The sequence below is a fragment of the Contarinia nasturtii genome, unplaced genomic scaffold (genome assembly GCF_009176525.2).
Source record: "Contarinia nasturtii isolate CC-2019 unplaced genomic scaffold, AAFC_CNas_1.1 Cnas_scaffold_187, whole genome shotgun sequence".
NCBI lineage: Eukaryota > Metazoa > Arthropoda > Insecta > Diptera > Cecidomyiidae > Contarinia > Contarinia nasturtii.
The window spans coordinates 2,594,003-2,610,470 of NW_022197544.1; the positions used below are offsets into that span (position 1 = coordinate 2,594,003).

The window sequence follows — 16,468 nt, forward strand, 5'->3', positions numbered from 1 at the left end:
GTGATTTTGTTGTGCGATAGATGAAGTGTTTTCACGTCAGGTAAGTCAACATATCCGCTTTCACCGAACTTATTATATGACAAATCAACTTCAGCAACATTTGGTGTGTGGTTGAAAAACTCTTTTGAAATTTTCGTAAGTTGATTATGCGATGCGTTCAATGTCACTGAAATGGTCAAGTTTCAGTTCGAGTGTATCCAACGATTCGTAACCAGAATATGAAATATGCAACGATCGCACATTTTTAAAGTTACCTGCTATTTGTGCCACTGTTTCATGATCACAGCCGCTAATTTTGAGCTCTGTTACCTTGGATTTATCACAAGTATGAATCCACTGTAAAAATGATGTTGTACAATTATCCGGCAATGGTTCTGCATAGTTTTCACAATAAAATTCAACCGATTCTACGTTGCCATCACATAGGCCACACTTTAATTCGTTTGAGACACAAAATTTAATCAAAAACAAAACGAACGCAAGGGAATACTTCATTTTACAAAATGTGTTCGATGGACGTTATCAGTCAGACATTATAATGAGATATTTTCAGCCAGATGATTCAGCTCAGCCAGATATCGTCAGGAGCTGAAATTTAGTGAAAACAATAGAAGTGATTGTTATGGTTATAATTACACTTACATTGCTACAATCACTATAACAATCACTTTTATTGTTTTCACTCCATTTCAGCTCCTGACGATATCTGGCTGAGCTGATTCATCTGTCTGAAAATATCTCATTATAATGTCTGTTATCAGTTTAACGCTTATTTTCAATTTCAATGATTAAACATTTTGAAAGCGAATTTATATACATTGCCGTCAGAAAGTGTGAGACCAAGCAAAAAAATGTCATACAATTTCATACAAATTGACGATTTTTTGGAGCAATATTTAATATATTTCAGAAAGAGCTAGACTCATAATTTTTTGCACACTTATTGTTCTATTTACGGAGAGTAAACTAGTGAAGTTTTACCAAAAAAGGATTATTTTTCATACAGAATGTGTCATTTTTCACACTTGAAAGTGCAAACTTCGGATATTTTTTGGTAAAACTTCACTAGTTTACTTTCCGTAAATAAAATAATAAGTGTACAAAAAATTATGGGTCTAGCTATTTCCGAAATATATTAAATATTGCTCCAAAAAATCGTCAATTTGTATGAAATTGTATGAGAAAAATGAGCTTGGTCTCAAATTTTCTGACGGCACTGTATACCTATATACATCATTGGAGTGATATCAAAAATGATAAGTTTTACTTGTTTTTCTAACACAAAATATTCAATTTCAAATAAATGAATTGTTGAATATATTCAAATCGTCTAATGCGAAAAGCATAGGTTTTGACGTGTAGAAGGGATTTTGAAATTATCCCTTTACACTTTTGAAACATTTTGGGAACTACCCCTTAAATCGCGACTGAAGTTTTACCTTAAGCTTATACTTTCAGTTTTTAAATGGATCAAATACAAGGCAGAATGCGTAAACTTCTACATCGAGCTATTTAGTTTGACATTCCAAACATTTTTATTTTGAATGAAATGTTCATGATACACGCGCACAATTGTTTGATGTGAAGACAAAATTTTCCATCTTTTTTTTCATATACGTGTAAGTTTATAGAAAAAATAGTGGTATATAAAAGTTGTTTTGCTCAGCAGATGTTTCAGTTCCAGCTATATTTCCAAGGTAAAACAAAATGAAGCTGTTTTTATTCGTACCATTTTCGCTACTTTTGCTATTCGTTCAGGTATGAGAGCATCAGTCATTAAACCTTCAGTTATTATTCCCACGTTTTTTTTCTCCAAAACGTTTCCAAAATTTCTATTTATCAATATAATTAGCGCTGAACACGTAACATTTGAACGAGTAGTAGAGAGCTTTATTGCCAAGGCGAAAGTAAAAAAAATCAAATTAAATTCAACGTTAGATTTCATGCTCCAAATATCCGAAAATGTCGTTGCTTTTGAATATCTATGCTCGAAAGGTATGCCCGCATTTATAACGGATGAAAAAAAGATCGAAGTGCTGGCAAAGGTTCCAGAAAGAATGGAAATTAATGGAATTAATGCGAGTGCCTTTCTTGCGAAGGAAATCAGTTCCATCAACTGCACACTGAAAACAACATTCAAACAATTGTGTGACAATGTCATCAAAGGACTAAATTTCAATTCGCCGGGAGTGTACGATGATACGTTCGATGTTTCATTCAACAAATGGAATGATAGGCCAGCTAAGAGGGCAGACGTGGAAAGAATTCAAAAGCATTTGAAAACCATGATAGAACAACACACGAAATTGAAGAATAAATTTGATACATATTCACAAGCAAGATTCGATACAAGAATTGAACTAGGGAAGCAAATCAACTATTGCCGGGAACATTTTGATCTCCTTATAAATACAAATAACTCTGAACAGGCAACGTCAATTATAAATTCAAGTATTCTTCCTACACTCGAGCAAATCAACGAATTTAAGGCGGCAAAACAAATTCATTTAAGAGAGATACAATTTACGGTAAGTAAATACAACCAGCAACGCGTGGCTTGGGCACAATTTTTAATTGGAACGAAAGAAATTCCTGAGGAAAAATGAATGTTTTTTGCATGTATTAATTGTAGTTAATGTATTTTGTTGATAAGGTAATTTTTTAACTCGTTAATTTCAAACTAAACTTTAATTGGTTAATAACGAAAATAAAATACAAAATTACATGAACATATAATTATAACAAATATTCTAGTTTTACTATGGGTTGTACACCGTTTGCAAATGAAGAATATACAGCAAATCCACGATTCTCGCTATTCTTACAGTTCTCACTATTCCTACGATTCACAAAAATTCAATGATCTAGTTTATATTCCGGTTGTACAGTATATACACAACGATAGCATTTTATTTGAATCTGAAAAATTGAAATTTAATAGTTTTTGTAATTTTGAGAAATTTGAATTAAAAATTAACACAAATTTAACATTTAAATTTCCAATGACTACATATTTTGTATACGTATATAAGTTCGTTGTTCGAAACTGTCAAAACACGATCAATGAACTTATGTCTTATAACATTGACAGTTTTATAAATGAACCTATTTATATTCATAAGCTGTACAACAATTAAAATAATTTTAGTTCATAAATTTGATACCAATTATAACAAAAAATATTATTTTACATAAATGACTCCCGGGGAGTAAATAAATGACTCCCTCTAAAATAAAATAAATAGAACAACTCTATGGTAAATTTTTCAAGGAAATAATTTTATACCTCGCAAATTCTAAAAACGAAATAATAGTTTTTTCTATATTAAAATAGATTACTCCCGGGGAGTAAATAAATGACTCCCGGGGAGTAAATAGATTACTCCCGGGGAGTAAATAGATTACTCCAGGGGAGATTAGTTTTACTCCCGGGGAGTAAATAAATTACTCCCGGGGAGTAAATAGATTACTCCCGGGGAGTAAATAAAGTACTCCAGGGGAGATTAGTTTTACTCCCGGGGAGTAAATAAATTACTAAATACTAAATCTAAAAATTGTTCAGGGATTTAGTGTTTAATTGGCTTCTCAATGCCACTTAAATTACAATCAGTGCTCCATTAAATTGCTGGAAATCATAAGGGTTGGAAATGATATAAGGGCAAATAAAAGGAATGGATACAGCTCAATGAGTTTTTATCAAAAATCGTTCAAAAATGGTATTAATGGCAGGCATTATAATTCATACATCTTTCACCGTTGAATGTTTTTAGCACTAATGAATCAATAGTTTTTAGAATGGAAAATATTCAATATTCGACAGACGCACAATATACTAAAAATGCATTCAACGGCGTCAATCAGGCTATTGGTGGAAACATTCGCAGGAAAATAATTTTGGTGCCGTACTACAATGTGGCGAACGCTTCAATGATAGAACAATGAAACTGTTATTTCAACCATTCATAAGAGAACACTTGAAAGGTCAAAAGTAACATGTATTTTAAGTTTTATACTTTTATATTTTGTATAACTTGTTCATTTCTTGCCCAATTTTTCTACTCATTTTTTTCAATGTTGATTATTGAACACAATACTTTATTGTATTCATTTGTGAGATAGTTTGTTTTAAATCGAATCTCTTCAAAATTTTGTTTTTCATTTTTAACCAAATGGCTTCGCGATTAGAAAAAAAAATAAAAAAAATTAGATACAATATAAACTATGAATTAGATTCACTTTTACGCATTTTTCAACTGCCACACGAAAAATTTCAAGGTACAAACAACAGACTTGAATTCAAGACCAAAATACAAACTTACTTATACTTCTAGATTGAATAATGCAAGAAACGACAATCAGACTGTATGTAATTTGTTGTCTTTCAACAGAATCGATTTTATCGTTTTAAGCTGAGCCGAATCTCAATTGTAAATACATTCTTTAAACATTTAGAAGAGAAAAGTGTTCAGAAACCGTCAATCAGACACATATGTGAAGACGCCGAAGAAAATAGTTATGTGCATGTTGAAGAGCATAAATTCTCCGTTTTTGGTGTTATTGTTTAGTATGTTGTGTTTTAGTTATTGGCGGATGCAAAACAATGACAAATACCCGGAATACGAATTATTTTCAAAGGGTAAATGTAACTTTAAATGAATGTCGTACACGGTGTTTGATCTGATTGGTTTGCAACGAAGAAAAAAAATGTAAATTGAAAATAATTTCAATGCATATTTCGTTTAAAGAAATAAAATTGATTTTGGTCGACGAAGAGCAAGAGCGATGGTTAAATGACGATTCATTATAACAAAAATGGGTTTTGATTGAATAGAATAGAAGCTGTTGAAGTGACTGTTGACTGATACGAATGCATTATGGATATTGGCTCCATTGGCCCGATGGGTGTGCGTGTGCAAGAGAAAAAGCGTTGAATAAGTACACGAGAATCGCATAATGATCACATTTTTTATTTGATGTTGAAGTTTTTATTTGATTTTCATTTCCTACGATTGCATATATGCAGCGACAATTTTATATTTCGTTTTTATCGTTATGGATTTTCTAGTTTTCTTCTTCATCGCTTTTTTTTGTAATTTCTCAGCTTGAATTTTATATTGCTATCGTCTGAATGAAGTGGAAATAATAACATCAATATTCAGAGGCATTTGTCGTGGTATGAGTCATCTAATAATAATCATAGTCAACCCGTTACAATGGCCATTATAACAATAGCAACAACAGAAACAATGTGTGAATGCGCAGAGATGAATAAATAGAGAAAGAGGTAGAGAGAGAGAGAGAGAGAGAGAGAAAGAAACACAAAGAACCGAATGAAATTAAAAATGAAATTCTATACGCGCTATATATGTTTGACAACAAAAGCGCACGAGAGGTTATGCATCCGATGAGAATGTAAACAAATGAATGCATTTTATTCGAATTGTGAATTCGTGTGGTGAGTGCGTTTTAATCGCCATGTATATACTTCATCCGAATGAGAGGAAAAGAGAACGAGTGAAAAATAGACGGAAATTTGAAAATGAATTGCCGAAATATTTGAGCTGAGCAAATGTGTTTGTGCACGATCTCACCGTATATACATGAGAATGGGCGCATAAATATTAAAAGATCAGATGCTGGATGTAAATTAATTAACTCGAAATAGATCTAATATTGAAGCGCCTCTCAAAAGTGCATGACCCGCATCATGATATATATTTTACCGGAGCACAAATGTCCGCTTAAACAAAACGAAATGAAAAAAAAATCCACTCACTTTAATGGCTCTAGTTATTTGTCGATCACTTTGTATAATTCATTTTTCTCTCGTTTCAGTGCGCAGCCAACGAATTAGTAAGTGTAAATGGTTCGATAAATTGCCTGTATGAGTTGTTCCATCATCGCATCACATTACATTTATCGAAACGAAATATGCCGTTGTTTATGACTAAAAGCCTGCATGCCTGTTTGCATTAAACTCACCATATCATCGATTGATGGAGATCCGCGAGCGTCGATCGAAAACATAAATTGAACATGTTTATGTTCTATTTGTTTATTTTATTTTGCCTGTTTTTTGCGTATTGCAGTCGCTCTATCTCTTTCATTCGTTCGTGCTCCATCCAGAGAAAAAATGTTATTGTTTAGCGAGAAAAAAAAAGTTTATTTTGGAGCCGCCACAACGATGTAAGAATAAGCAAGAATGTGAAATAAGTGCTTGCTATGCACCGACGAAATTTATGGCCAAGTGCTGAAAATGAATTGCAATAATGATCGCGCTGGTGTAATAGTCAAGGGGGCCCGTGTCAAACATTATCAGGGTGTGTCAATATTATATGTATATAAATACGTTTATAATATGGTTTTTATTTTGCGCGCACACATAATACCATCTTTCTTTTCTCTATCTCTTTCCCCGCGTCTTTCTTATTTAATCGGCTACACATTTATGTGTATGTGTGTGAGAGAGAGAGAGAGAGAGAGAGAGAGAGAGAGAGATTATGTGCCTGTGCATGAACATTTTTGTGTGTCTAGCACACGAAACAATTTATCTCTTGCATTTACGTGGTTGCTTTTCATTTAATTTTTCATATTCAATTTTATAGTTGTGCGCGCCCATCGTTGTCGCTGCTGTGCGTACTTTGGTGCGCGCAAGTGAAAAGAAGTTTGCTATAGACAATGGCTTATAAGTGTGTTTGGTGCATGTGTGTGTGTGTGTGCATGTGAGGGAGAGAGAGCGAGATAAATAGAAGAGGAAAAAAGGGAAGAGCACATTCATTAAATGCCGTATGCATATAAAAATATTTTGTAATATTATTATTGCCAGTTTATGTGTGAGCAAAAAAAAAATGGAATGAGGCGGTGGTGGCAACGGCGACGGCAGTGGCAATGACAGCGACCAAGTCAGCCAGCTAGAGCTCACAGAATGCCAAATAGCAAGAATGAGTGAAATGAGCAGCGCGCAAACCTTTACACACAATGCACATATTAAACTCCGGCAAATGCGGCATCAATATTGACGACACAACAGAAGAAAAAAAAAAACATATGTTCATGAAAAGCAGCAATAAAACATAATAAACAGTAGAACGAGGAACGAAACGAATGTGGACTGGAAGGGAAAAAAGGAAGAAAAAAAAGAGAATATAAAAGAAACACAACAAACAACCAAATTGTGTGTGAGTGTATTTTTCATTTTTGATACTTCTACTTTTGCTGGCTCTTTTCAGCAACACAGTACACACATATTATTTCTTCTTCTTTTTTTTTTGTTGATTCTCTAGCGTGTGCATAACATATAATACAATTTTTTTTCGGTTTGTGTGTTTTTTTTTTTCACTCTTCGTTCAAAAATGTGCTCGGCGCACAGTTAGTTGAACGACGAACGTTCAACACTGAACACATACATACCACATTGAAATAGTGCATCAGCAACAACAACAACAGAACTAAAACCCTAGAACTGTTGTGCATTGTGTGTGATAGTAATCATAACAGGCCCGATTCCACCAGTATTATTATTATTATTATTCATTACATATTCGATGAGAGAGCGATCGTGCAATTGTTGCCTTACATCGATCAAAAGACAAACTGACCAGTGTGCATTGTATTGTTGCTCTATCTTGGATGTCATTCAGTTTTAACGCACAATTTTTACTCGCGAACTCTGAATATATCATCTTTTTTTTTTGTTTCATTTGTTTATCTGTAACATTCAACGGCAACGGCTAGTAATACGATACATCTGGATTGTGAGGGAGACTCAGAGAAAGAGTCAACAAAACGAAACAGACGAAGAAGTATCAGTTTCAAGGCAACATATCGGACCCACACACAAATAAACCAAATAAAAAAAAAACGAAAAATTAACGACGAAAAAATGTCAATTTATTGAAAGAGTTGATTCAACAAAGATCAACGGTTTTGCGATATGAGTGTATGTGTAGTGCATATGTTTGAAACGGTCAATTGAATTTTTATGATATTTATCGGACAAAGTCGTCGATTCGAAACCGAAAACGAAAACAAAAAAAAAAATAATTTAAAAATAAACGAGGAGAATAAAAACAGTTTGATTTTGCCGATACGTTTGCAATAAACATTGAAAATCTAGTTCGAAGTAGCCGAAGATCGCTGTGGTTAGCAGTAAATTTGTATATTCGTTTAATTTGTTTGTGCCGAATTTTATCATATCGAATTTGGTTTTACGTGCTTACTTAATTTTTGTTTTCTCGTTGCATTCGTGACAGTTGATATGTGTGAATGAATTTTGAAGAGTCGAGCGAAAAAAAGGAGCAAAACATATAAATACCAAAAAGCAACGAATTCAATGTGAACATCATATACATGCACATCAAAGAGCGATGACGAGCAGCCGGTGTGCAAATGCCAATTTAATGAGCGAACGTCGGCATATATACGTATCTGTTTCTAAGTGTAAAAATACTTTGTGCCGTATTTTCACTTTCGGATTTTGATGATTACATTTTTTGTGCGCCCGCAACTGGATAACTATTTCGAATGACAATTTTGTTTTTTAACTTTGCTTTGCTTTGTTTGTTCGTTGTTTATTCACACGCAATACGAGGGTATGTCAAGAAGAAATCTGAACACGGCGTCTTAACACTCGTTCTTTTTATTATTATTACGAATTTTTTTTTTTCATACATATTTTGATTGGTGTTTATGCTATGTTACGGCTTAAAATATATGTACGTTTTCAACTGACCTTCAATGTTCTACCGTTCCGCGCCCACATTCGTACTTGAAATCCACTCATTCATAGTGTCATTTTGTTAATTTGTGCTAATGTTGTTGCTGTGATTTCTCTCTCTCTCTCTCTCTCTCTCTCTCTCTATCTCTCTCTCTCTCTTTCTTAATAATCTTGTATATTATTTTTACATCGAACAGATTCACTTGCGCGCAACACTCAATATAGAAGCTGCTGTGCATCAATTTGCTGATTTCATTCGGCGTACTGATTTAGAAGAAACGACGAGACTCATTCATTATTATATTTTTCTGCGAAATTGTTCAGTTAAGAATAGTGCCAGACAGACAAAATAAGTGAAAAACAAAAGAAAAAGAAAAACACCAACCAGTGCGTCTTAAAAAAGAACACGAAAACAAGGGAAATCGTTTAGATATTGTGTAGCTCAGTTTGTTCACAGTGATTTTTTTTTCGCATCTCATATTCAAAATGTGCTATTATGCGGTGATAACATGTCGCAGTTTGGCATGGTTTTTATTAACCATTGTTGCCGATCTATTTATTTTAACGGCAATGGAGAGTCCAAAATGGCTTGTGGGTCCTCAATCATACATCATAGACGATTCAATGGCCGAGAATACAACCATACAACGATATCCATCGGTTGGAATTAATACTCGGTGAGATACATTATGTCACACACCATTTCATCTTGAGAATAAAAACAAATATTACGAAATACGTGATATATGTATAATGTAAACATTACTCATGTTCATGTCGGTTGAAGTTAATAAAGATTTATTTCGAATTTGCTCCCCATTCTAGATGCATTCTAATGAAGAATGTAAATGCAGTTAATTTCAACTGTGGTCCATTTGATTTAGATGGATTTGCGACTGAAAATAATGTCTATCCACTGCCATGGAAATTTGCCAGGTTTTTCATCGTTTTGGGTTTTATTATAATGACATTGACCTTAATTTTAACATTGGCCACATTTTGCCGTCAATCGATATTTGGAAAGAGCATTCACACTATCACCGGATCTGCTCAAGCATTTGCAGGTATTTATGACTGAATAATCATATGAATTATTAAAAAGTCAATATAAATTAGCGACAAATGACGTGACACTTTTTTATTTGGAATTTTATAGCGATTTGTGTGCTGATTGCATTATTTTTGCATCCGTTTGCATGGGGTCATGATCGTGTAAAACGCTTATGTGGATCAGAATCTTCAGCCTATTGGCCATCCGATTGTAGTTTGGGTATGTTTTTTTAGCTTGATATTTGAAAATATTTTTTTTTTGAAACATAAAAGTAAAATCAGAGATCAAATTAAAATAAAGTGAAAATAGAAAAAGTATTTAATCGGAGAAAATTTATTTCGCTCAATAATGTGTTGTTTTTTTTTTTTGTTCATATTGAATAGGATGGTCATTGTATTGTGCCATAATAAGTGTGATTTTTGGTTTTGTTTGTGCATCGATGAGCATAAAAGCTGAATCGGCAAATATGAATATAAATGTGAAGAGACGTATCGAGGCTGGAGAAAGATTACTATGTGTCATGTGAATACTACTACTCTATATAGTATATGTGCTTTATTACAATCATTTGTAGAGAAGTTTTTGGTCTTCGTAAAAAACAAAAGGAAAAACAATGTCTCAGGAATTCACTTTGAAATTACAAATTTTACACTAATCAATTCTAACATTCAAATACGCTCACGCACACACGCACACATATAATTGTAATGCATGAATATTCTCGCACGAGAAACGAAAAACAGATTATGATGATGTGCCGAGTTTCAAACAGTTGATGTCGAACTGAGGAAGGAACAAATTTAAAAAATAATAATGTATTATTGAACGTGCACCTTTTTTGATACATTTCAAAAGATTTTTTCACAAAAATATATTTTATAAACGAAAATATAATATTCCAAAATCATATATGCATATGATACATTTGTCATTTTGTTGATTTTTTTTTTATATTAATGAAGAAAAGAAGAGCTAAAATTTATTAAACCCACATAATCCAAAGATGTTAGAAACACATTTGCGAAAGCAATTAAAATACTTATTATGATATCATCCCGTTCAATTGGAGCATCACTAACAAAAAATGACGGACCACATGAATTGCCGCACATTCTCAGATTCCGAAACGTGGTTTAATCATTTTTTTTTTGCTCGTAAAAAACACTTCTTTGTGTAGTCAATGTTCTTTGTGTTATTATTATTCATTTTTTTTTTAAATTAAAACTAACATAATGTACGGAACAAAAAGCATTTTTCTTTCTTAAATTTTCAGCAATCAACACTCCATTATAATCAATTATTCGTTTTGTTTTCTTGAAACTTTCGAGTGGGTAGATCGGGATTATCAGCTGTAAGTATATAAAATGCCAGTCATAAGATATTATCGATAAATGGTTGTTGGTGCATTTGTTTGTCACTATCATTCGGACAAAATTCGATGTGCATTAATCTCGTCGATGGTGCAACATGAACAAACATTTTGTCACTTATCTCATTTTGTTTTTATTGCTGCCTTCTTTTTATTGTGGACATGTGGTGTTTCTGAAAATTGAATGCTGTTTATATTACATTATGCTGATCACATCGCGAAAATAAAAAGTAAATTCAAATCAAAATTTTTAAATGCATAACCATTCTCTCTTTATTAAATATTTCTTCATTTTTTTCTCTCTTGCAATTAACAATGTTCAGAGTTTATCATAATTTGTATTTATGTATGTGTGTGTGTGTGTTTTTTTTTATTTAAATAAAATGTTCTGAAAGCAGTCATTTATAATTTACAAATAGAAAATGGGAAATAGATTTGTCATTATCATTTATCCATTTTGTTTTCTAAATCAATTGATTTTGCGCGACATGGCTTTTTCAATTTGCTTAAGACCTGAATATGCATTTTGTGGTATTGAAACAAAAAAAAAAACGATAAAAAATAATGGAACTTGAACCATTGTTTAAAAAATTCATTTGTATGTAGTAATAGTTTCAATTCCATAACACATAAAATTAATTAGAGAATATTTCGGGAAACATTTTCTCATATTTTGAAACAGATACAATCGGTACTGTTTTTCATGATGAATCATTTTTTGTGTGTGTGTGTGTGTTTTTTTTTGACAATTTAAACCAATGATTTTTTTTCTACATTGATTAACATTTCAAGATGCTTTTTTAATATTACAATGGAAACAAATTCGTAGTACAATGAAATATACATACTAAAAAAAAACAAAACAAAATTTAAAAAAATCTTCAAATATTTTAAGAAAATGGTCATTATTATTTTGTTCATTTCATTGCTTTGATTTCCTTTTTTTCTTTTAAATTTTCAATTTTTCTTGCATATATATTTCATTTTAATGGATTTCTTTTTAGCATTTCTTGTATTCATTTCTATTCGTTTGTATTGTATTTTCATTAAGATTTGTTGTTTTTTTTTTGTTTTCTTCTCTTCGTTCTTTTTAAATATATGAATTTATCATAATTTTTGCTATTTAATTAATTGTTTCCATTTATTTTTCTCTTTTTTTTTTGTTATCTCTTTTTCCTTTTCAAAGCTGTTATAAAACGAAAAAAAAAACTGATTTGAAATTATATATTTCTAGCTATCGGCTAATGAATTATAACGATTTCCTATAGAGACTGGTGCGTTTGTTGGAAGGTCAGATGATCGTTGGATACGTGCACCTTGTTTAACTTCTTCGAATGCCGGTTCGTTTTTCTTTTTTCGTAGTTCTTCTTTTTTGGCATCGCCCAGCGTTGGGAAGTATTCTTCGTTGTTAATGTCTGGCAAAGCATCTTTCTTCAGACGCATCGACATAAGCGGTTGTTGTTGTCTAAGTGCCGGACTGACATACACACCCGTTGATGTTGCCGATAAAGCCGGCTTCTTTTTCGAGCTATCGCTTTCAGCTTGACTATTTACTTTGGCCTCGGTCGCACTACTTGCACCGCCACCGGCCATTTTTTTCCATGCACCCTTTTCACCGTCACCATCTTCACCATCACCATCACCACCATCGGCATCCGAACCCGAATAAAATTCATCGTCGTTCAATTGTACGTTCTGGATTTTAAGGCCCGTAAAATCTACGTTACGTTCTTCTTCTTGAAATTCTCGCCATTCGTCTTCCTAAATTCGACATAAAATAAACAATCGTAAAGCATTAGAAATGCTTATATTTTTTCTCGTTGGCAATTTATGAATTTAATTTTAAAAATCCAAAAGATTTTCATTTTTTCAAGCAAATTAACAAATGGTAATCCCTTTGTTTCTCGTTCAAACATTCAAAATGAAAATCAATTGGCGACAAAACTATCACTTTCACTGGTAACGTGTTTAAGTATAAAACAATAGACGCACATGTATGAACACGCAAGCACATACACACACTCATGCACGCATACAAGGATATTAAGTACATATATATTTGCATATGCGTGCAGTCGCATACATGTCGACACCGAATATCCATTTCATTCGTATCATCATCATAAAAATTATATTTTTATGCATTATTATTTATTTAGTTTGAAATTTGTTTAGAACTACATACTTCGGCTGCATTCAATTGTGGTTCGCCGCTCTCATTCTCCACACCATCTGACTGCTGTGTTGACTGTTGTTCTTTGCGTGGCGGTTTCACTTCGTTTCGCTTTGTGGTGTCTTCCAATTTTTTCACAAATTCATCTGGTGTTGCAAATTTCTTGGTTTTTGTCTTTTTGCGATCTTTTTTCGCAAAAAAATCATCCAAATCCGCCATTATTAGTGCTTCTCTTTCTCTGTGTCTCTTACACTCTGTAACTTGTCCTTAATTAGTTGACGTTTTCTTTTCACTTCCACTTACTTCACTCTCTTACTTCACCTATTCTCTCACTCTCTCCGCTGTGTCTTTCTTCTTCTTTTTTTTTCTGTACTGCCGCCACTGCTGCTGCTGTGTAGCTCCAACGATTTAATCAGAATATTCAACCTGAAATTAATCGAAAAAATGTAAATTATCGACTGCACACACAATAACAAACAGGATATCAACTAATTCACAATAATTGTTTGACCAACTATCGCAATAACTAGTGTGAAATGTACTTCTTTTTATTGAACGATTAAGCTATATATTAGATTGCACGTACTTTCTTCACACTTGCGTTTCACTGATTATCAATGTGGACTTGGATGACGTTCGTCAGCATGAAAATGACATTTAGCGCGAAGCCGACAACGACACCTTGTGCCAAAATAATAATCACACATTTCAATTCGCCGCGAATCGATTTTTTGCCACTCGAACATACTTTGTTCTCAGTTTAAGTATGCCAATTGAATAAATTCATTTTTAGTCATAAGCTTCCGATATTCTTATAATTTTGAAATCGATGAAATGTCATTGTTTTGGTAATTCTATGAAAATCCGAATAATTTTCATCTATCATTTTCTATGATGCATTTTATCATCTTCTTCATATTGGTTTGACGAAGAAGAGAAAATATTGGGTTGGTTGAAAGTATTTGACATTTATCTCAATAGATGTCATTGAAGTCATTTTGTTCATATTAATTAAAATCATACGAATGGTGACATTTCTGGCCACATTTGAAAACAAATAAACAAAATAGTTGGAATTGGTGAATTCTTTCAAAGTTCACAACGTTATCGAAAAATAATGAATGAAACTTACGAAAAATTCCGATACACTTTGCAATATTATTTCGACAAAGGCAAGAAGGTGGCAGAAGCTCGACGACAAGAACATGGTAACATCGTTTTAAAGATGGAAATTTTGATGTAAAAGGTCTGGCCGACCGCTGATTGAAAAAGCTGACGACAATTCTCGATAAAATCAAAGAAGAAGAATTCAAACATCGTCCTCACAAAAGGTCACGCTATGCATTTCCACCAAATGGGTGGAATTGGAACGGAATTGTCTACTGTATATGAAATATTACCACCTGGATTTCCGCTCAGTATCGAATTCCGTTGTCAACCGCTGACAACAGTAGACCCCATATAAATATGATGACACAACAAAAACTAAGAGAGTTTGGTTGAGAAGTTTTGATGCATACGTCACATAGTCCACACATAATACCCTCCGATTATCGTTTGTTTTGATATCTAAAAAAATCACTTTATGGATTTTAATTATCTGAAATAATGGGGCTGCCGGGAAGATGGCCAAAAATCATCGATCAAAATGGAAAATATTAGGAGAAAATGCTGGAAGTACTAAAATGATATTTTTGAAAATAAATAATAAATACACCGGTTAAGTTTTTTGTTTAGCTGTTTTGGTTTTAATTTTAATTTCAAATCATAAGATTTACTCCAATGAAATGTTTTACATGATTGTAGCAGATGTCTTTTTAGTCCGATTCTTGGAATTGCTTGGTATGTGCTTCAACGAAATGGATCCATAAGAATTTTCATTCATGTTATAATTTTTGAATCTATGGCTGAGAGAATATATGAATTAGAAGCTGATACATCGCTATTAAATAGACACAAATCAGCGATCAGAGAGTAAAATGCAGTGGCTCAATAAGCACAACCACATTTATTTTCTTCGAGCAAATGGTGGTAATTGTTTGCACAACCGAAATAATCAAAAATTGACTTTTTAAACATATATATTATATTTATATATATCTCATATAGAACTTCTTTTTTTTAAACCTTATTTTGTTTTACATTTTTGCTATATTTTTTTGGTTTTTTTGTTGGAACTGATTTTACTATATGCTCCTATTATGTATGTATTAAAAATAGATTTTTTCCCCTTAATTTTAGTTTGAATCAAAATTCAAGTGTTGATTGAACACAAAGGAAACAATTTATGATGACAATTGGGTAAAATGAATGAAACAAAGACTTCATTCAATATTTTAAACAAATATAATATTCAAACTAATGAACGGCCAAAAATAAAACGCTGATATAGACTCGCTGTGTGGAACAAAAAGCGAACTAAAAATTGAATTTACCAATGAAAGTGAGGACATTGTTCTTATGTGCATTTTTTAAGTTTTTCATTTCTGACGAATCTATGTCAGTATTTTATTCTGAGACGTTTAAATATATCATTTAAAATAATGAACTTTTATAATTTATAAAATACGAATAGATACTCAACACATTTGTAAATGCGCGACGAAGAACTGTTCAACGCATTGAATGCATACGAAGACTAACATACATCGTAAAAATGTAATCACACCATCACACTCACTCAATTAATAATCGAATTTATTTTTTGGTTTTTTTTTTATAATTAATATTCTGCATCGTTCGAATGACTATTCTCTTCAGAATTTTCATAAAGTGCCTAATATTGTTTAACTATACAGTAAACATGGTCTGTAAATAGATAAATATTAGTTTTGTAACCAGTACTCTCTAAGTATATTATTATAATAATAATATTAATTTTGTCTTATTTTGTGAGTTTAAACATTGACATTCAACGAACTCATTTTCTTGCAACTAAAGCACATACATATTATTTCTCTCGCTGTTGTAGACAAAAAAAAACAGAATTATGTATGCCGCAGACAGTAGCCAATAAAAAATAAATCAAGTTGTACTTGTTTTTATTTTTAAATTAAGAAAAAATAGAAATGTTTCGTCTCTTTGTGATTTTCTGCACCCAAATTTTTTTAACAAGATAAAATAAAAAATAATCGGAGAAAAAAGCAAAAATTCGATTGT

At 32.3% G+C, this 16,468-nt stretch overlaps 3 protein-coding genes across 10 annotated transcripts; 2 read left to right on the top strand and 1 right to left on the bottom strand.

The window, feature by feature from the left end:
• The first annotated feature begins 1,677 nt into the window (after window positions 1-1,677).
• Window positions 1,678-2,746, top strand: LOC116352526. The gene is made up of 2 exons (XM_031785186.1): window positions 1,678-1,758; window positions 1,845-2,746. Exons 1-2 carry the CDS (start codon window positions 1,708-1,710, stop codon window positions 2,604-2,606), a joined length of 813 nt encoding a protein of 270 aa, XP_031641046.1. The 5' UTR covers window positions 1,678-1,707; the 3' UTR covers window positions 2,607-2,746.
• Window positions 2,747-6,836: 4,090 nt separating this feature from the next.
• LOC116352527 (LHFPL tetraspan subfamily member 2 protein) lies at window positions 6,837-11,011 on the top strand. 6 transcript variants are annotated; one of them, XM_031785192.1, is made up of 6 exons: window positions 7,527-8,141; window positions 8,253-8,439; window positions 8,914-9,393; window positions 9,542-9,780; window positions 9,873-9,986; window positions 10,151-11,011. In XM_031785192.1, the coding sequence occupies exons 3-6, from the start codon at window positions 9,203-9,205 to the stop codon at window positions 10,291-10,293; spliced, it is 687 nt and encodes a 228-aa protein (XP_031641052.1). In that variant the 5' UTR covers window positions 7,527-8,141; window positions 8,253-8,439; window positions 8,914-9,202; the 3' UTR covers window positions 10,294-11,011. The 6 variants fall into 6 exon arrangements, with proteins under 6 accessions (XP_031641051.1, XP_031641047.1, XP_031641052.1 ...); XM_031785191.1 differs by lacking the exons at window positions 7,527-8,141; window positions 8,253-8,439 and adding an exon at window positions 6,837-7,178; XM_031785187.1 differs by lacking the exons at window positions 7,527-8,141; window positions 8,253-8,439 and adding an exon at window positions 7,382-7,511.
• Window positions 11,012-12,346: 1,335 nt separating this feature from the next.
• On the bottom strand, window positions 12,347-13,953 carry LOC116336590 (protein CDV3 homolog). 3 transcript variants are annotated; one of them, XM_031760529.1, is made up of 4 exons: window positions 13,896-13,953; window positions 13,626-13,735; window positions 13,322-13,563; window positions 12,347-12,897 (listed from the first exon to the last, which is right to left on the bottom strand). In XM_031760529.1, the coding sequence occupies exons 3-4, from the start codon at window positions 13,526-13,528 to the stop codon at window positions 12,367-12,369; spliced, it is 738 nt and encodes a 245-aa protein (XP_031616389.1). In that variant the 5' UTR covers window positions 13,529-13,563; window positions 13,626-13,735; window positions 13,896-13,953; the 3' UTR covers window positions 12,347-12,366. The 3 variants fall into 3 exon arrangements, with proteins under 3 accessions (XP_031616389.1, XP_031616387.1, XP_031616388.1); XM_031760527.1 differs by having other exon boundaries at window positions 13,322-13,735; XM_031760528.1 differs by having other exon boundaries at window positions 13,322-13,735; window positions 13,852-13,933.
• Between the last annotated feature and the right edge of the window lie 2,515 nt (window positions 13,954-16,468).